The sequence below is a fragment of the Pleurodeles waltl genome, chromosome 5 (genome assembly GCF_031143425.1).
Source record: "Pleurodeles waltl isolate 20211129_DDA chromosome 5, aPleWal1.hap1.20221129, whole genome shotgun sequence".
Lineage (NCBI taxonomy): Eukaryota > Metazoa > Chordata > Amphibia > Caudata > Salamandridae > Pleurodeles > Pleurodeles waltl.
This window is the reverse complement of record NC_090444.1, coordinates 1,374,329,546-1,374,351,186: the sequence shown is the minus strand read 5'-3', so window position 1 is coordinate 1,374,351,186 and position 21,641 is coordinate 1,374,329,546. Positions and strand designations below refer to the sequence as shown.

The 21,641-nt window shown below is 48.7% G+C and overlaps 1 protein-coding gene across 2 annotated transcripts in view; it reads right to left on the bottom strand.

Moving 5' to 3' along the window:
• PHIP (pleckstrin homology domain interacting protein) overlaps nt 1–21,641 on the bottom strand; it is a 1,338,206-nt gene that overhangs the window by 800,876 nt on the left and 515,689 nt on the right. For both annotated transcript variants that reach the window (XM_069235639.1, XM_069235640.1), the window contains one exon: nt 18,913–19,033. In XM_069235639.1, the coding sequence (XP_069091740.1) occupies nt 18,913–19,033 (121 nt within the window). The remainder of the gene's footprint in view (nt 1–18,912; nt 19,034–21,641) is intronic.

Genomic DNA, 21,641 nt, shown 5'->3' with positions numbered 1-21,641 from the left:
CCTCCTTGCGCTGGCTGTTGGGTGGCTCTTCCCCTAAGCTACCTTCGCTGTTGTGTACAAGTTTGTTGCTGTTCTTGTTGCTGGTGACCTGGATACCAGTGAGGATTTTGAGCCCTCCAAAGGTAATATCTTTGCTGGTAGGGCTTGAAACACTTTCTCTGTTCTTTGGGCCTTTCCAGGCCAACCGCCTTAAGAATGTCCATCTTGGGTTTCATCAGTCATTTCATTGTCTGTGTAGCTGCCAGAGAGAGTAGATCCTGAAAAGGAAGAGTGACTATACATTGGTGTGACTCCAGTTTCAGAGATGTGAGGCGGAGCCAAAAATATTCACGCATGGCCATGCCATGACAATATTCATGTGCCTCCAATACAGAGGAATCAGCTGCATCACTGATTATTTGGTTTGAGACCAATAAACCCTCATTCACTAACTCCAGGAAGTCTTCACATTTGTGCCTAGGCAGACGTACAGCAAACTTCTGGATAGACTCCCACAATGCCTTATCATATCTGCCCGAGTAAGGCAGTTGTGCTGGATGCTTTCATGGTAGTTGCAACAGTACTACTTACTATGAGGCCTACAGAATCCAACTTCTTGCTCTTTTTATCTTGTGGAACAGAAGACGGAGAATTAGTGGCATGGTGTTTCTTGGCTGGCAGTATGACCATGGAATCTGGAGGAGGGGCCAAACCCAGGAATAATGGATCCTGCTCTGGAGGTCTATACTCCTTTTGCAGCTGGACAGAGCACACTTGCTTGAGGCCAGAGTCAAAAACAGTTACATTGCTGATTTTGGGAGGCCTGATTCCAAAGGAATGAGTCATCTGGATGCTCAACATTGATGAAGCATCTCAAATATCAATCATGTAGAAGGAGTAGGTATTGACATCTGGATATTTAATTCTGCCGCTCCTCTCACCAAGACCTCTTGAAAGGGAGTAATGTCATCTACTGGGGAGACTGTAGGTGTTGTAAAGTCTGATAATGTGGGCAAATAGCATCCTGTAGAAGTGGAGGGAGTATATCTGGAACGATGTCTAGGCCATGATCTTGATCTATATGACTTGGTGGGACAGTGAGATTGTCATGTGGATGGATACGATGATGAATGTTTTGATTGGCGGTGCTTGTGGTGTGAACGATGTTGCATTCTGGAACATCACCTCGGTCTTGGGAGTGGTGGTTCAGCAGGAGGTAATGGTACCGGAGGGATTGTTGCTGAAGGCAGACGCAGAGGAGGTGATGGTGGAGGAGATGGTGGTAGTGAAGGAGAGTCCGGTAAGATGATTGTTGAAGATGGAGAGTACATTCTTCAGTAATCAGTTCCTCGACGTTGATTTCCATCGCCAAAACAGCAGCAAACCACTTCCTGATGTTAATAAGTCTCGATGTCGACCTATTCCTCAACATTGATCTCAATTGGTGTGTCGACAGCGTTGGAGTCTTCAAACACCGACATATCCTGCCTGGACATCGAGCCAGCCCTCGATGGCAATCAAGTCGGTGTCATACACTGTCTTGACATTGATCCTCTCGACGTTGACAGGCAATGATGTCTTTTTTTGGGCTGGAAACCTCTTTTTGGCCCTTCCACATCCTTCAGAGGTAGATAGCAGAGCCCTGGTAGAGGATTGACCCTCTCCTCGTTCTGAAGTCCCACCTTCAGACTGTGTCTACTGCATTCGCCATTATTCCATGCCATGAAGGCAAATTTTCTCCCTTTCCCTCAGGGTACGCCTTGAAAACTTCCTGCAGTGATGACGATTCTCAGGAACATGGCTTCCTGCAAGACAACTGATGCAGACGCAGTGAGGGTCTGATTTGGCTTTCTTTCTCCCACAGACAAAGCACTTGTCAAGTAAAGATGTCATTTTTACTGAAAAAATACCACAAATTCCGGTCAGAAAATTGCAGAAAAAGGAAGTGAGAGAAGAAGTACGCAGAATCAAGTAGTTATCACAAAAATTCACCAGTGAATTCTGAAGAGAAAAAGCCTGAGGGGGCGTGGCCAGGACTCCGGCGATGGCGGTCGCTTGAGAGCTCGGCTCCGGAGGGGCCAGCTCGAGAACCGCGGTCCAGCGCGCAGGCACAAGCTGCAGGAGCGCCAAATCATCCGGCCGCGCTGCTGGAAAGTGAGTGGAGCGGCGGGACCCCCGGGTCGAGCCCGGCAAACGTTGCATCCCGCACGGGGCTGCCTAGGCGGCGAAGTGAATTGCGGCCTCTCCTCCCCTCCGAAGCCGCGGCCTCGCGTGAGTAGCGGGCCGTGGCGTGCACGGGTGGTGCTGCCTGGAAAAGACGAGGAAATCGCCCGAGCCCCGGGTCTTGGAGGCGGGACATAGCGACACTGTGGGGGCACCACTGGACCTGCTGGTGCCCCCCCTGAAGGGGCGCCTCGCCCAAAACGAGTAAAACGGGTGTGGCCCTGTATCCAATGGGGCCGCCCGTGAGCACAGGCACCTGCCCCACAGGGACACCCTGAGCAGCAGCAGTAAGCAGCAAGTGGCCCTCCCTGGCAGCAACCAGCAGAGGGATAGCTGTAGGGGTGAGTGACACCCCATATCTCCCCCTCTGAGGAGACGCAGACAACTTTGCACCGCTTTGTGGGGGCCAGAGTGGTATCACCAGCAACCATTGTGAGCACGTGTTGCACAGGCGGGCGTGCACACTCACGGGCACACTGGTGCCGCCGGCGAAAAAGAAGGAGCGTTCAGCGAGGGATCGACTACGCCCTGACGGCACCGCACGTCTGACACTGGCTGGCACGGCGGGCCCTACCAGTGGGGGCAGGTGAGGGGGTTGACACTGCCTGTTGTGGCAAACACCCGGGACTGACGATGCCGGAGTACTCCCCCCCCCCCCCCCCCGAAGCAGAACACAACCGACAACGAACAGCGCCAAAATTGCGGAGCCTAAAACGCGGGACAAATCTTGGTGGTGACTCCCACGATAGCGTCCGGGTCGGCATCCGGCCCCCTCCCCGGGACAAACCTCTTGGTCGGACCGATGCCCCCCAAGGGCCGACATAAGGGCAGAGCCATGGACCCTCCAACACCCCCTGGGAACGGTGCGGCGGAACTGCTGAGCCAGCCACACCCCAAAGTTCAAGACACCCTAGACAAAATATTGGGAGCCATAGAGGACACAAAGTCAACGCTGCAACGAGACAGCAACCAAGTTGCAGTTGAAGTGGGTCTCCTGAGAGCCGAACATCACAAGCTGGCTGACAGAGTCAAAGATACAGAGGTCACGCTGGCGGACATCACCCCAAGGCAGAAAGACCTGGCGGCGGAAGTAACCTCACTGGCTGACAGAGTAGCAAGGCTTGAACGACGCGCTGAAGACGCAGAGTGGAGGAATAGAAGGAACAACATACGAGTGGTGGGCCTCCCAGAGGGGTCTGAAGGAGAGAACATGGTAGAATTCCTGGAGAAATGGTTGAGCATGGAAGTTGCGCCGGGATGCCTGACTTCCTACTACACGTTAGAACGCGCTCACCGCGTGCCATCAAGACCGCTGGCTCCTGGCAGACCCCCCGCGCCGTAATTGCTAAACTACTGCATTACAAGGACAGAGATATTCTCCTACAGAAAGCCAGAGAAATGGGCCCTTTCAAAGTAGCAAACAGAGAAGTAACACTATTCCCAGACTTTACGCTGGAGGTCCAGAACAGGCGAGCCTCATTCTTAGCGGTCAAAAGAGCATTACGAACCGAAGGGATCCAATACTCGCTCCTATACCCTGCAAGGCTGAGAGTGATCGTGGATGAAAAGACCACTTTCTTCCAATCCCCGGAGGAGGCATGGGACTGGCTCGAGAGACGCGGGGCCCAAACACTAAGGCCAGCGCTGACGGACAATGGAGCTAGTGGAACCCGCAGAGCAACTAGGAGGAAGAGGCCCGGGGATCACCCGTGCCTGGCCCCGACGAAAACGCAGAGGGAAACAGGCAGAAGGGCGGCCTTGGAGGCAGCGGCCCGGGTCGGGTGCGAGGTGGCTTCCCGTGAGGGCTCGGAGTTGGACTCCGACGGCACGATAGTGTCATCCGCCGGGGACCCGGGGAGCCCGTCCCGGGCACCTAAGGTACCTCCACAAACAGCTGACGAGCTTGGCTGACCTGGCTGCGCGAATGGGCCTGAAGTCAGAACGAACAGAACAAATGATTGGCCCCTCCGGACCTGGCCGCTTCCCCCCTGACTATACCTCTCGCCTGTCTGGCGAGTACTGCAATTATGTGTTTGGTAAAGTTGCACGGTTGCACGTTTTTTTGGGCTACCCATAGTTCCGAGGGTGCCCCGGAGAGGGGGAGTTGGGGTTCACAGTTTCGAGTTAATCCAACAGCATGGGCAATTGAATGTTATCACAATGTAGGAGCGAGCGCAGCAGTGGGTAGATTGAAATGCCGGGCGCACTGGTTCTCCAATTTTCAGATCCTAAGAACAGGATGGCAGATTACAATATTATAACCTGGAATGTCAGGGGGATGTGTACCCCGGCAAAAAGACACAGAATACTGTCATTCCTAAAGAGAAGGGGGGTGCAGATAGCAATGTTACAAGAGACCCACCTAGCCCCAGGGGAAGGAGAGAAACTCAGACGAAGATGGAGAGGGCGAGTGTTCGCTACAGAGTACTCAGCCTATGCAAGGGGCGCAATGATATGGATCAGAGCAGGTGTCCCCCTGACAATTGAAGCCGCAAACATAGACAAGGAGGGTAGGTTTGTGATATTGGAGGGTAAATTACATGGGACCCCATTAGTCCTGAGCTGCATCTACGCCCCTAACCAAGATCAGATTTCATCGATGTCGAGCCTGTCGCGACACCTTACCCGCCAGCACGCAGGGGAGGTACTAATAGGTGGGGACTTCAATGCAGTTGTAGACACAAACATGGACAGATCCACCCCACCGTTACAGGGAGCCACATCAATTAAAATAGCACAAAGCTTGGTCAACTGGCTTAAATCATGGGGGCTGGTGGACATATGGCGGGTGCATCACCCAACCGACAGGGACTACTCGTTCTTCTCGGGTCTCCATCACGTTCACACCAGAATCGACATGGTGGTCTGCACCCCGGGCCTGGCCCGTGGGATGACACGCTCCGAATACCTAGCCCGAACAATCTCAGACCACAACCCACTATTATTAACACTGAGGACATCACAGGATAGACCCCCTATACCATCATGGCGGCTTGCCCCCGCGGCGCTCGAGGATCAAGCGTATAGAGAGGCACTACGAGACTACCTGACGGAACACATTGAGACCAACAAAGGATCCACCTCCTCCAGGGCAGTGGAATGGGAGACACTCAAGGTGGGGACGAGGGGTTTTTGCCTGGGGCAGTCAGTAGGGGTAAAGTAAACACTAGAAAAGGAGCTCACCACATTAGAGAAGGTCATACACGAGCGTGAGCTAGGTCTGGGCCTTTCAGCCCACGAGGAGGAAGAATGCAACCGTGCCCGCAGAGAGCACTCCCAAGTCGAAGAAAAGCTCAGATGTCATAGCTTGCAGAAATACCTGGCTTCCCTGCAATCGGAGGAGGGGAGGTCGGGCAGACTTCTGGCGTGGCTGGTGCGCCCGGGCGGGAGCAGTGAACCCATCACTAGTGTAACAGACAAAGAGGGAAACCGTAGACTTAGCCAGGGCCCCATCAATGACGCATTCAGAGATTATTACATGCACCTGTATGGTAGGCCTAGCAGCCGGGAGCCAGTGACCTTTGACAATTATCTGCGACAGTCCCCACTCCGTGAACTGAGACCAGAGGACAGGGACAACTTGGGGGGAGCGGTGACAATAGAGGAGATCAACGAGGCAATAGCGCACCTGGCCCCTGGGAAGACCCCCGGAACGGACGGTCTCCCCATGGACTTCTACAAAAAATATAGATCCTTGTTGACCCCAAGCCTGGCGGAAATGTACGCGGACACTATGCGCGAGGCGCTGGTGGTGCCACTCCCTAAGTCCACTAACAGTGAAGCCTCGGTGACAGATTTCCGCCCACTATCAATGCTGAACAGCGACTTTAAGATCCTTAGCAGGATCCTGGCTGACCGCCTGCTCCCACATATGCCCACGCTGATTCACGCCGATCAAAACGGCTTCATTCCGGGCCGTAGCACCTCCCTAAATCTCAGACGTCTTTTCTCTGTCATGCATATGCCCCGAGAATCTATTCCGCCGACCGGGCTCCTGTTAGCGGTGGACTTCGAAAAGGCTTTCGATTCAATTAGGTGGGACTACCTGAGGACGGTGATGATGAGGATGGGCCTAGGCGAGAAATGGGTGAGCTGGGTTGACCTACTATACTCGTCCCCACTGGCAAGAGTGAAGACGGGTAGAATTATATCCAGTGCATACCCAGTGTTTCGTGGAACCAGACAGGGATGCCCCCTCTCTCCGCTTCTGTTTGCCCTGGCGATTGAGCCTCTGGCGAGCCGACTGCGGGAGGAGGGAGCAGGACGGGAGGTGATGTGCGGACCGACTGAACACATTGTCTCCCTATATGCTGACGACATACTAATATACCTAGGTGACAGCAACCTCCCTTGGGCTCTCAGTGTCTTAAAAAATGTTGGCGAGGTCTCCGGACTTCGCCTAAACCGCGGCAAAACGTACGTGTTCCCCCTGTCTCCTGATGGTGTGCGCCCTGCTTCATGCCCAACAGACGTGAACTGGGCCCCCCGAACCTTCAAGTATCTGGGTATCCAGATATTCCACGAGTTGGTAGATCTCAGGGAGGGTAATCTGGGCAGGGCACTGCGATCGCTGAGGTCCTCAGTAGGGTTCTGGCGTTCATTGAAACTAACAGTAATGGCTAGAGTGGCGCTGTCCAAAATGATTATGCTTCCCCGACTCCTCTATTACTTCGCAAACCTACCGCTGCTGATCCCCCCATCATGGTTCTGCGACCTGAACACACTACTAAGGGAACTAATATGGGATGATGGGCGTAGGCGCACTGCACTTACAACCCTCTGCAGACCAACTCAAATGGGAGGACTGGGCGCCCCCGACTTTGAGGCTTATTACTTGGCATCCCAGCTACAATGGGTATCTGGTTGGATGTCGGGCAGGGGTCCACTGGAACTGTGCACTTCTAAGGGGACAATAGACGCAACATGGATTGTGGCACGCATGATAGGTAGGAAGATAGCCCTACCTGGGAGCAACATAATGACGAGTGTTGAATTGGCATGCTGGGAGAGGTGTATGAAAAGAGTGGGAGTGGGTCCCCCCTATTCTCTGGCTCTGCCCATTTCGGTGCTGGCCCTGGGGGATGGGGGACTGCGCCCGGGAGGCCTCGGACTTGGCCCATGGACGAGAGCAGGGATCGAGACCGTGAGCGACCTCTTCAACGGGGGGGGGGGGGTACTGAGGGATTTCTCTGCCCTAACGGAAGCGGGTGTTCCCTGGGGCCAGTTCCTACTCTACTGGAGGCTGGTCCACACCCTGAAAGATCATTGGTGCACGATAAACGCAGAGCCCGCAGTCCACGGGGTACTTCACCTTTTGCTGACATCGGGGGATGAACCCCACCTGATAGCCAAAATTTACCGGGCCCAGACCCATGCAGTATTGGCCCCCTTGCAATCCCTGAGGGAGCGATGGGTAGGCACCATTGGGAGGGAATTGACTGACTCAGAATGGAGCAGGGTGCTAGTGTACCCCCGGGTGGTCTCACGTAACATGCGACTACGTAACATCCAATACAATTATCTGCACAGAACATACCTCACACCGCACCGACTATTCAGAATATACGGTGGTACCCCCAGGACATGCCCAAGATGCCAAGGGGGCGAGGCAGATTTTGACCACATGGTGTGGGGGTGCCCGGTGCTTCAGACGGGCTGGGTGGAGACACTGGCTGCCCTATACCGACTACTCGGAGTGGAGTTAAGGCCCACTCCGGACCTGTGTTTACTGGGACTCAAGCCAACTGAATTAAAAGGGAGAGTAAGAGGGCGTTTCCTGGACCTAACGATAGCCCTCTATAAAAGGCTGATCTCAAAGGGCTGGAGGGCCCCAGCCTGTCCATCGCTCACCGAATGGAAAAGGGATGTTCCGAAATGGTCCAGGGCCGAACTACAGGTCCTGAAAGCTGAGGAAGCCAAGGGCGTCAGACTTGTTCCTACTGCCCGACTCGGGAAGAACTAGTGACGGCATGGGATGCACTAACCAGGAGTACAACAGACATTGAGGTAGGGGTGGCTGGAGGGTGGCTTGCATCAGTGGGTGGTCCTGAGTAGGAGGTTGCCAAGTTGGTGCCCTTAGGTCCATGTACTAACAATAGGACCACATGTACAAACGATAAAATAACAAAATTAAAAAAAACAAAAAGCCGCGCGAACAGCCACCTCCCACAACGCCCCAGGAGCAAGGGGGCGGAAGAGGTGGGAAAAGCAGACTCCTATCCCGCTCACAAACTAGTGCGCCCTGGACATGGCCCCCACAAGACTGTCATAGCGCACCAGCCCCTTAAAGAACATTAATCACAAGTATCACCCACACAATGCTGTAAAGTTGACCCTTTGTTTAGTTTGGCTACCCTTCCTGTCCCTTCCAGGTCTCCCTTTCATCCCCTCCTTTTCCCTTTCCATCCCATTATCTCCGACCCTCACTCTTTATGGTCCCCCCTCCAAGTTACCAATAGGAATGGGTTTGTTAATCACAAATTTGTTATATATAAAAAGGGCATAAAACGAATACACTAAGAATAACTATGAAATCGGCGTAGTGGATCAAGGGGCTTAAAGCACTAGTGCCAGGACCTGATAACCGCACAAACACACTAGGGGCGCCGTAAGAACTAACAGCGTAACACGAGTAATGTATGCCACAACTGTGACCAGTTTATGTGTTCATGTATAAAAGGTGCAAGTAACTGCTCTGAACCGAAACACAAATGTATAATAACAAAATGTTAATAAAATATATTTAAAAAAAAAAAAAAAAAGAGAAAAAGCCTGAAAGGTCGAGTTCAGTGCCCTAAGATCATGTCAGAAGCTGGAAAAAAACTGAAGCAACTGCCACCTGCTGAGAATGACAGGATACTGGTGGTCTCTTGGTTCTAAAAGGAACAGCCTCTATTTTTAAATCATATAAGGACAGCCTATTGGGTTACACTGTCCTGCTCTCCTACAACTCCATACCCTATAAGAAAAAGGGTTTGTGAAAGAGACCTATGCTGATTTACAAAAAACATCATTACATTTAACAAAAAGACATCATGAAAATATACACATATACAATTCCCTTATGCCCCTTTTTTAAGCACCATATGAAGAATTGGGTCATTTTAGCCTATTGCTATAGGCTGCGTAATCTTTTTCTTTTTTAATTGACTTTGCAGACCTTCTTGAAGAAAAACGAACATCTACACAAGATATAGTGTGAAAAAGTGCTATGGGATTCCCGCACGTGGGAGACTAATCATTTCTTAGAACTATCAATGGAGATCCCCTACGAGAGAACTATGGACTCCACGTGGCGCTGAAGGGATTAGATGTTGCACAAGGGCCAGAGTCGGTGAAACCAGGCTCACAGAATTAGCGTCCCTGGGCCAAGTGGCATATTTTGTGTCAGCGATGGATGCACCGGTGTATTCCAACTGGAGGCAATCTCTGATCCTCAGGGCTCAAAGGCACTCTAGAGGGATCCGAAGGGGAACTAAAAATCTGGTCCATGGTCAGTCTCAGCTCAGGGATCTCCTGTGGCACTGCCGATGGCCCAGGGAAGTGAGGGCACATGGATGTAAAGTTGGAATTGTTTGAAGATTCAAGAAATGACTCTGCTGTGGAGGTACTCGAGGCATCGTGAAATATGAACTACGAGAGTGGCAGGATGAAGAAGATACGTGTTTGGACTTCTTATTTTTCTTAGGCTTACCTGAACTGTGAATCAATGACGATCAGCTGCGGAACTGGCCTCTGGAGTGAGAGAGAGTTCACTCCCTTGTCTTTAACCAGGTCAAAGTCTTCCTCAACTTCATTTGGAGTTCTGGGATGGCACGTTTGCCTTCATGGTTGAAGATGACCTTTCAATTAATCTTCGCATGGTGGCAAGAGACACCTAAGGCAGACATTGTGGGTGTCGGTCCTGACATTGGCGATGACAGACCCAGCACGGTTTCAGCCCTAAGGTTTTGGAGGGGACATGTCCCTTGCATACTGGAAAATTTATTTGAGGGAAAGAAATTCTGCCAGAAACTTTAAACTTGACCCTGTGCGAGAAATTGTACACAAGACCAAAGAGCAGGTTCAATTCTGCTGGGCATATTGAAACATTAAGTATTAGGAGGTAAATTTCACCCAACCGGACCGACCTGTACTGATACAACTTTATGCCCATATTGGCATTCTTAAGAGAGGAGTTCTAAAAGCGGACACTCTTACCTATTTCTTCACCAGGAACAGTTCCTACTGTTAAAATGAAAGATGTGGCAGGAGCCCTATACCTTTTCCAAGCTCTAACAATTAGTATAACAAATGGGTTTTTCAGGGACCTCAAAGAAAGGATCCTGAGTTTTGCAAAGAAAGGCAGATGGCCAAGATTGGCTTACAATCCCATATGTATGGGAATCTTGCCCTAGAGTGTTTAATAACACTGAGTGGCCCAACGGGGTGTACAGCTGGATTAGTGTGAGGGCCACAGGTAAATTACGGTTTCATATGGACACGGTCAGAAGTACACCACACCCTACGGGATCTTTCATGGAAACTCATACAAGACTGGCCCTGAACTACATCCCGGCCCGCTTACACACTATATACCCTGCACAGCTTTCCAAAGTGTTAGAGATGCAGCGCAGCCCCAGGAGACTTCCAACATATATGCCCCTTACAAACATTCTAGAAAGAGGTCCTCAGCCATATAAAAGATACACTAAGGTACCCTATCCTCATGGACTACCATACAATCATTCTTGGACTTCGCCCTCTGACGTTAAACGCAATGGCACACACAGATTGGCATCTGGCACAATAAATTACGGGAGCGGCAAAGCAAATTATTACTCAAGCCTGAAAATGTCTTAAAATCTTGCCCATTGCCACTTGGTTTACAAAACTATGGCATACCCTAGTTATGGAGTCTAAGAAGTTGGCCTGGTGTGTGGCGAGTACCTATGGTATTATCACCTTATACCAGGTACAGGTATCCCCTTATTAGTGAAGTGTGGGCAGTGTCTAGAAGCCAGGCTCTCTAGAGGTGGCTCTGTTTGAGCAGCTAAGGCTTATCTAGGAGACATGCAAAGCTCGGGCAATACCACTGTAGTCAACCAACACTTACACACATAAAAGAACCACACAGTGTTACAAAAATAAAGGTACTTTATTTTAGTGACACAATTACTAAAAGACTCGATAGGCAACTCTCCAATAGGAGGTAATTATACACACTATATATGTACAGTAAGTCAGGAAACAGGCATAAAAAGCAATAGAAAACAGTGTAAGCATAAGACAATACTGAAGACCTGGGGGTGGACTAACCCATTTACTAAAAAAGTGGAATGTGAAGGTCGAGTCCCCAACCAAGGAAGTGGAATTGGTAGAGGGGAGCTGGAGGAACTATGAAACCACAAGTACCAGAGTGCCCGCCAGTCGACCAGGAGATAACAGTTAAGTTACTGGTTCTAACCAAACCAATCCAAAGGACTTCAGAGAGCAATATTGCAAGATCCAGACAAGTCTGCAAGAAACCAAAGGTGTACCCTGGAAGAGGAAGACCTGGAAAAGAAGGGGGTCAAGTCCAGGTGGAGTGTCCAGTGGTGGCAGCAGCCACTACCAACCCGTCTGTGGATGCTTGAGATAGTCGACAGTGAAACGAAGACAGTCAGCAATGCAGCACTGAAGCCACTGAAGAGTTCTCGGGTCAACAAGCCTTGGTAGCTGCAAGAGTCTTGGTGCTATGGGGACATCTGTCCTGCGTGGGAAGGCAAGGGCTTACCTTCACCAAAGTTGGGCAGCTGGCAGAGAGGACCAAGGGGACCACTCCAGATCACCACCAGAGATACAGGATCAATGTAACTCAGGATGAGAGGAGATCCATGCAGCCAGTCGTGGTCGTAGTTGGTGTCTGTGGATACAGGGAAGTGACTCCCACACTCCAAGGGAGATTCCTTCCTCCGGAGACTGAAGACTTGCCCCCCTCAGAGGATGCACAGCCGGGAAATGTTGCAGCTGCTTGAAGGAACTGGAGAAACAGTGTTGTGGAGGAGAGTCATCGCTGTAGCTGCAGATTGTAGGTTCCTGAGGAGACCAGTTGCAGTTCCTTTAGCCAGAAGTCGAAGTAAACGGTGCATAGGAGTCCTGCTGGAGTCTTGCTTGATTATTATGGCAGTAACAAACAAATCTTTTCCATTTACTTGTATAGCAGTGTCTAGTGGATGGTCTTCTAGCTTGTTTTATGACCTCCATACACTCTTGTGTGAGGTTCAAGTGTCCAAATTCTAGGATTTCAGGAGCCAAATTGCTAGATTCACATACTACTGACAGGTCTAGTAGTGTGGTATACCAAAGTTGTCTTGACCATGTTGGTGCTATTAGTATGAGTTTGAGTTTGTTTTGACTCAATCTGTTTACTAGATATGGAAGGAGAGGGAGAGGGGGAAAAGCGTACGCAAATATCCCTGACCAATTCATCCATAGAGCATTGCCTTGAGATTGCCGGTGTGGGTACCTGGATGCAAAGTTTTGGCATTTTGTGTTTTCTTTTGTTGCAAATAGATCTATTTGAGGTGTTCCCCAAGTTTGGAAGTAAGTGTTCAGGATTTGGGGGTGAATTTCCCATTCGTGGACCTGTTGGTGATCCCGAGAGAGATTGTCTGCTAGCTGGTTCTGGATCCCTGGAATAAACTGTGCTATTAGGCAAATGTGGTTGTGAATTGCCCAATGCCATATTTTTTGTGTTAGGAGACACAACTGTGTCGAGTGTGTTTCCCCCTGTTTGTTTAAATAATACATTGTCGTCATGTTGTCTGTTTTGACAAGAATGTATTTGTGGGTTATTATTGGTTGGAATGCTTTCAACGCTAGAAATACTGCTAACAATTCTAGGTGATTTATATGAAACTTTCTTTGATGTACGTCCCATTGTCCTTGGATGCTGTGTTGATTGAGGTGTGCTCCCCACCCTGTCATGGAAGCATCTGTTATCACGTATTGTGGCACTGGGTCTTGGAAAGGCCGCCCTTTGTTTAAATTTGTACTGTTCCACCATAGAAGCGAGATGTATGTTTGGCGGTCTATCAACACCAGATCTAGAAGTTGACCCTGTGCATGTGACCATTGTGATGCTAGGCACTGTTGTAAGGGCCGCGTGTTGGATACATAGCTTGTATCACCTTGTGAAAATTTTGAACCCTTTGTGGACTTGGAGTGGCTATCCCTTTTGTTGTGTTGATTGTCGCTCCTAAGTATTGCTGTGTTTGACACGGCAAAAGGTGTGACTTTGCATAGTTGATGGAGAAACCCAGTTTGTAAAGGGTTTGTATAACATAATCTGTGTGGTGTGAACACTTTGTTAGCGAGTTGGTTTTGATTAACCAATCGTCTAGGTACGGGAACACGTGTATTTGCTGCCTCCTGATATGTGCAGCTACTACTGCTAGACATTTTGTAAAGACTCTTGGTGCTGTTGTTATTCCGAATGGCAACACTTTGAATTGGTAATGTATTCCTTTGAATACGAACCTTAGGTATTTCCTGTGCGAGTGATGTATCGGTATATGGAAATACGCGTCTTTTAGATCTGACGTTGTCATGTAGTCTTGCTGTTTCAGTAGTGGTATTACGTCTTGTAACGTGACCATGTGAAAGTGGTCTGATTTGATGTAGGTGTTTAGTGTTCTGAGATCTAATATTGGTCTCAGACTTTTGTCCTTTTTCGGTATTAGAAAGTACAGTGAGTAAACTCCTGTGTTCCTTTGTGTTTTTGGTACTAATTCTATTGCGTCTTTTTGCAGTAATGCTTGAACTTCTAGTCCTAGAAGGTCTATATGCTGTTTTGACATATTGGGCCTGATTCTAACTTTGGAGGACGGTGTTAAACCGTCCCAAAAGTGGCGGATATACCACCTACCGTATTACAAGTCCATTATATCCTATGGAACTCGTAATACGGTAGGTGGTATATCCGCCACTTTTGGGACGGTTTAACACCGTCCTCCAAAGTTAGAATCAGGCCCATTGTGTGTTTTCGGTGGGACGTTTGGAGGGAGTTGGAGAAATTCTATGCAATAACCATGTTGGATAATTGCTAAGACCCAAGTGTCTGTTGTTATTTCCTCCCATGATTTGTGGAACTGGCTTAGTCTTCCCCCCACTGGTGTTGTGTGAAGGGGTTGTGTGACCTGTGAGTCACTGTTTATTTTGAGGGGTTTTGGGACCCTGAAACTTTCCCCGGTTTCTTGGGAATTGTCCCCCTCTGTATTGGCGTTGAAAGCCACCCCTTTGATATTGTCCCTGGTAGGTAGGTGGTCTTGTTTGTGAGGTGCTGGCTTCTGTGGCTTGACCTCGAAACCCTCCTCTGAAAGTTGTTTTGCGAAATGTGCCAAATGTGCCTCTGCCCTGCGCGGAAGTGCGCCCATGGCTTTGGCTGTGTCAGTGTCCTTCTTTAATTTTTCAATTGCAGTGTCCACTTCTGGGCCAAACAATTGCTGTTCATTGAACGGCATATTGAGCACTGCCTGTTGTATCTCAGGTTTGAAGCCAGATGTGCGCAGCCATGCGTGCCTCCTTATTGTCACAGCAGTATTTATTGTTCTTGCAGCTGTATCTGCTGCATCCATAGAAGAACATATTTGGTTGTTGGAGATATTTTGCCCCTCTTCAACCACTTGTTTCGCTCGTTTCTGGAATTCTTTGGGGAGGTGCTCGATGAGATGCTGCATCTCGTCCCAATGGGCCCTGTCGTATCGCGCTAGGAGTGCTTGCGAGTTGGCGATGCGCCACTGATTTGCAGCTTGTGCTGCAACCCTTTTCCCAGCTGCATCAAACTTGCGGCTCTCCTTGTCCGGAGGTGGTGCGTCGCCTGATGTCTGCGAGTTGGCTCTTTTACGAGCTGCTCCTACGACTACTGAATCTGGTGTCAGTTGTGATGTAATAAAAGCAGGGTCTGTGGGCGGTGCCTTGTATTTTTTCTCCACCCTTGGAGTTATTGCTCTGCTTTTAACAGGCTCCTTGAAAATCTGTTTAGCGTGCCTTAGCATTCCCGGGAGCATGGGAAGGCTTTGATAATGGCTGTGGGTGGAGGACAGGGTGTTAAAGAGGAAGTCATCCTCAATAGGCTCCGAATGTAGAGATACATTATGAAATTCGGCTGCCCTAGCTACCACCTGTGCATATGCTGTACTGTCCTCAGGTGGTGAGGGTTTAGTTGGGTACGACTCTGGACTATTGTCCGATACTGGAGCATCATAGAGGTCCCATGCTGCCTGATCATCCTGGCTCATGGTGGTATGAGCTGGTGATTGTGGTGGAGTCTGTGCCGGTGATACATGAGTTGACTGTGGTGGAGAGGGTGGTGGAGTTACCCTCTTTACCACCTTTGCTTGTGGTGGCTTGTCTTGTTGCTGGAAGTCAAGTTTCCTTTTCCTTCTGATTGGGGGGAAGAGTGCTGATTTTCCCTGTACCCCTTTGGATAAAGATCCGCTTTTGCGTGTGATCTACCTCTGTAGTTTGTAATTCCTCCTCAAATCTGTGTCTTTTTAGTTGGGAGGACAGTGATTGTTCCTCTGAGTAGGAACTGGTTTTGGGTTCGGTTGCCGGGGGTTTTGGCACCGAAACCGTGTCTTTAGTTGTTTTCGGCTCCGACGAGATCTTTCTCTTTTTCGGTGTCTTGGCCTCTCGGTGCCGACCATCTTCGGTGCCGCTATCTCTGTGCCGAGCAGCTTCGGTGCCGCTGTCTCTGTGTCGAGTAGCTTTGGTGCCGCTATCTCGGTGTCAAGCCTTTTCTGCACCACTCTCTCGGTCCCGAGAGTGTTGCGTGCCTGTATCTCGACCTGAGTCGGACGACTTCGGCACCAGCTCGCCCTTTTTCGGTGCCGATGGACGGTCACCTACTTTATGGGTTATGCCATGGCCTGTTGGCAGTGGCGTCCCCTGGGCTTTGTCTGTTTTCTCGTGTGATCTTTCTTTCGACGTCTTACTCACAGTTGGTTGCTCGTCGACGTCGAATTCTTCGGAATCCGAATCGCGGATGGAGAAAGTTTCTTCTTCTTCCTCCTCCTCGAACCCTTGTTGTCCTGTCGGCGTGGAAGCCATCTGCAACCTCCTGGCTCTTCAGTCCCTGAGCATTTTTCTCGACCGAAACGCGCGACAGGCCTCACACGACTCTTCCTTGTGCTCGGGGGACAGGCACAAGTTACAGACCAAATGTTGGTCTGTATAAGGATATTTACTGTGGCATTTAGGACAGGATCGGAACGGGGTCCGTTCCATCAGTGTCGATGTTGCACGCGGTCGGGCCGACCAGGCCCCGACGGGGGATCGAAAATACCCCGAAGGGTTACCGGAGCTCTTTAAGGCTCGGTGTCGATTTGCCCTAACTATTCCGATACCGAACGAAACAATACCGACGAATTTTCCGTTGATTCTGACTAACTTTCCGACCCGAAACACGGAGCGAAAAGGAACACGTCCGAACCCGATGGCGGAAAAAAAACAATCTAAGATGAAGTCGACGCCCATGCGCAATGGAACCGAAGTGGGAGGAGTCCCTCGGTCTCGTGACTTGAAAAGACTTCTTCGAAGAAAAACAACTTGTAATACTCCGACCCAACACCAGACGGCAGACTATGCACAGCACAGCATGTGTATCTGCAGCTACACATGCCACCGAACACTTGATTTTCCAACCTCCCTATCTGCACGCCCTACATCTATTTGATTATTGATTACTGCAGCAATTAGCTAACTACCTACACTGCTCCTCTCTCACCCACCCCAGTTCAAGGAACCTTGAACACACTTCCTAGGTGGGAAATGACCCCACTATCATTACATCTCCTACCAGTGACAAAGAGTTATCTATCACCCCATATCTGGAGTGGCCCAAATCCTTCTAATTCACCCACCTCCCTCTTGCCCTCCAACCCCTCACTGTATCCATCTACAGGCCACACATATACACTCTCTGCAAATGTCTCACCCCAGATCTGGCTCGTCATGAGACCACCAACAGGCAAAGGATAATGATATTACATAGCTCACTGACACATACTATCACCTAATATCCGGTGGCCCCAACTTAATACCTGCCCTAGATCCTTCCCCTTGTTCCCCCTTTGTTGGTTTTCATATTGCATTTCTTTGCACAATGTACACTTTGGCTCTTCTTGCATAAATACGCTAAAAACTGAATGCTAACACATTGCATGATGCTTTTATTTTGCCTGCTATTTGCCTGGTTGAACTTTGGAAAACTTACAATAATTACAATTTGAGTTAAAAAAAAAAAAATGGCCCTGAATGCTTACCTCAATAAACTCAACCAGTACTACACTGAAAGTTTGAGACCAAATAAATGTAGACTCATTCATTTCAATCCAGCTTTCACTTCATCAATGGCTCCTTTTGATGCACTGTGCATATATGACCACATTTGGATAGCAGATGTGTTCCCTTGTGGAACAATTAAAACATTTCATCAATGTAGAAAGGCATTTAATTTAGATGAATAAAAGACTACATTACAATCAAATATGACACTGAATAATACACCCTCTGATTAAATCTGCAGCCACTAAAGAACTAAGATGCATTGAAACATTTATTAAACAGATGAAGCACCGAGGGTGTTCTGAACATTATTTAATTTCTTGCTTGAACCCACTATCCACACACAATCTACAGAGAAACAGACTGCAATTGGAAGTGAAATCTCATAGACCCAGTGGTTTAGCACATTAAATGACCTGTAAAAAGACAAGTAGTGTTTTTCACACAGAAGCACAATATTAGGTAATATATGACTGGAATTTGTACACAGCCAAACTACATACGTTTTGCCCTGGTTTAACCCTCTCTGCTTGAGAGAATGCGATTTGCAAGGGAAAATATATGGCGTGACTGTCCACACATTAAACCCTTCTGGTCAGAACTTTTTTTGGCAATGAGAACAATATTAAGATAGCCAAACCCAAAATACATGGTCACTATCATTCTGGGAAACCATTCTGACCACTTTAAATAGCAGTCAAAAGTGGATAAAATACTCACCTGGAATTGCCTAGGAATGGCAAATATAGCGATCACAGCTCAATGGTAAAAGTAATACCAACCACCTATCACACAATGCATGCTCAACTGAAAATGAGAATGCCAATGTAAAAACGTATGCAAAATAAGGGTAAGCTTCCCAGAGATGTTGACACGTAATGGTCTCTTAGTGACTCCCCTATCAGAATGTCTTCCATCATTAACATCCCCACTTAGATTAAGGGCTCCTAATCCATTTTTTTTATGACTTCAAATGGGGATAACTGGCTCTGACACATGCTGCTCCTCCTGCAAAGACTAGAATCTGATGTAGGTCTCATGCCACCCTAGTAGGACTATCTACACTAAACACAATTACAGCAATGACTGTAAAGGAATATTACTGATTACCTTCAAGTAATACTCAATGAAATCCAAGGGGAATTTATTGGGTGGGGAGGGGTAACCACTTAGATATTAGCAAAAATACACACTTTAAATATACTTTATGAATGATCATACATTTGGATCCATGCTTTTCTCACAACTTTATCTGACTGGTAAAACATGTCTGCTGTATGCATGGTCCGAATGATAGAAGGTGAGTTTTTCCTTTTTGTATTAGTGTTAATGGGAAAACAAAGAGTGTGTCTTGGTTTAAAAACAAATACATGAAAATAATGATATTTTTTAGTCTTTTTATACCTTACTGAAAACACTGCCTTTATTTTCCTTTACATGATTTGCAGTATATTTCTTTTTCTCCTCATATCTGTACAGATGTATTTCATCTTCTCCCTTTGCAGATCTCCAGTATTCCTGTTTACTAATGAGAAAAGCACCTTATTACATTTTAACATAACCGTTTTTTGTAAATGTTTGTACAATACAGTTTTCCAGCACTGATGTCATACGTTGCTCTTTTTAAAACATTCACATTTAGCCTAGGTACATGGAGTACAATAATATATTAGTAACTGTTACACAAAATCAAATTAGCGGTCCATCCATTGAGTGGATCTGCAACAAACCGGGTTCATCCCCCCTCCTCCTCCGCCCCAAAAAGGGTGTACACTTGTCAGAAGCCTGTTTGGATGGCCACAGGGAAAGCAGGAGCTACTGGGTGCAATTGTGGGTGCTGAGGCCTTTTAATCCTGCTGTCCCTTCACCCGACCTACTATGGAGTCTGAGTAACTGGGCCAGGTTCCCCTTTAGCTCTCGACTAGATTACCTCAGGAGGCGGTGGATAACAGGAGGTGGGGGTGTATGAACAGGGGCTCATAGCTCAACATGCGTGCAGCAACAAATGATTACCCAGTCAAACATTTACTTCTGTGATAAAAGAAGTATTTTATTTTACAGTTACCAACACAAGGGAAATACAACATTTACAACAAACAATTAAACAAGGCCCTCTGAGGTCAGGGCTCTAGTTTTTCATTAGAAGGTTCCACAGGTCCTACTCCCCACCTGTAGGAGGCTGGCCTGGTTTGTAGTTGGTACCAAAGGTACTTACACCTTATACCAGGCCCTATTATCCCTTATTAGTGAAATGTAGTCAGTGTCTAGCAGCTACGCTGTCTAGAGGTAGCTGTAGCTGAGCACCTAAGGCTGAACTAGGAGACATGCAAAGCTCTTGCAGTACCCTTGTAGTCACGTACATGAAAAAAATACCCAGTGTTACAAAAATGAAGGTACTTTATTTGGTTAACAAATGCCAAAAATACCATACTCCCTCAGGAGGTAAGTAATATATACAATATATACACTAGTATCCAAAAACAGTTAAGTAAATAGTCAGAAAATAGTGCAAATAGTGAAAATCACCATAGGTTGCAATGGGCCTATGGGGAACACAAACCATATAATAAAATAGTGGAATGCAAAAGTCGGTTTCCCACCTAGGCAAGTGTAGTGGTTAGAAGGGCGCTGGGAGTGTAAGAAAACACCAAAGGTAAGTAATAGAACCCACCCAGAGCCCAGGAAAACAGGAGTAAACCACAGTAAGTTTCCTGAAACACACAAGAAGTCGTGATAGAAGATCATACAAGAACCAGAAGAGACTGCAAGACACCAACAATGGATTCCTGGACCTGAAGACCTGTGGAAGAAGGGGACCAAGCCCAAGAAGCAATAAGGAGTCCAGGGAGAACAGGAGCTCCTGCTAACCCGTATTAAGGCGCAAAAGAAGAACCACTGGTGAGAAGACAAAATCAGTTATGCACCCAAGAAGATAGATGTGGGTTCCTGGTGGGTGCAGAAGATTGCAGTCTGTTTGCATCGCTGGATTCCACCAACAAGCCTTGGCACACACAAAGCTTGCAGTTAGCAAAGAATGGTGCTGCCCAGGACCAGGAGGGACCTGGTGGCCTCTTCCCAGAAGGAGGAGACAGAGTGGGCTCTCAGCAACTCGGAGAGCCTTCAGAAGACCAGGCAGCACGCACAGGAGTCCCACAGCATGGGGACAAAGAAGGTGCAAATGGAGCACGAAATAAAGGGATCCCATGCCACTGGAGAACCACTCCGGAAGCTGTGCGTCGTAGGATAGAGTGCTGGGGGGCCTAAGCTGTGCTGTGCAAGAAGAACTTCGTGGAAGGTCGCACACAAGCCTCGGCAACTGCAAGTCACGCGGTGCACGGGGGTTCTGTCTTGCGTGGGGAAGAAAGCCCTTATCTCCACCGAATTTGGGAAGCTGGACCTTGGAACTGTTGGGGTCACTTTAGTCCACCACCTGTGTTGCTGGATCCACGATTGTCGTCCGGAGATGGGACCCACACCACCGATTGTCGCTGCACAGAGGTGCCTGCTGAAGAAGGGAAGTGACTCAGTCACTCTACAGGAGATTCCTTCGGTTCTTCTGGTGCAGGCTGAAGACAGGCAGTCCTCAGAAGGTGCACAACCTGGAAACTGTTGCACTTGCTGGATGTAGCTGAAGATACAATGTTGCAGAAGTCATCTTTGCTTCTTTGTTGCAGTTTGTACAGTTCCTGGAGGGTTCAGCTACGGTTCAGTCGGTAGAAGATGAAGCAGAGGATGCAGAGGATTCCTGCTGGAATCTTGCAATCCGAATCTGAAGAAACACCCAGAGAAGAGACCCTAAATAGCCCTGAAAGGGGGATTCGTCACCTAACCAGGTGTGCGACTATTATGGGAGGGCTCTGACGTCACCTGCTGGCACTTGTCACTCAGGTGCTCCCAGAGCGCCCCACCACCTTGGAATCCAAGATGGAAAAACCCAGGAACACTCTGGAGGAGCTCTGGGCACCACCTCTGGGGTGGTGAAGGACAGGGGAGTGGTCACGCCCCTTTCCTATGTCCAGTTTTGCACCAGAGCAGGGACTTGGGGTACCTGAACCGGTGTACACTGGAATATACAAGGAAGGCACCATCTATGCCCTTCAAAGCATTTCCAGAGGCTACCCCTCCCATGCCTG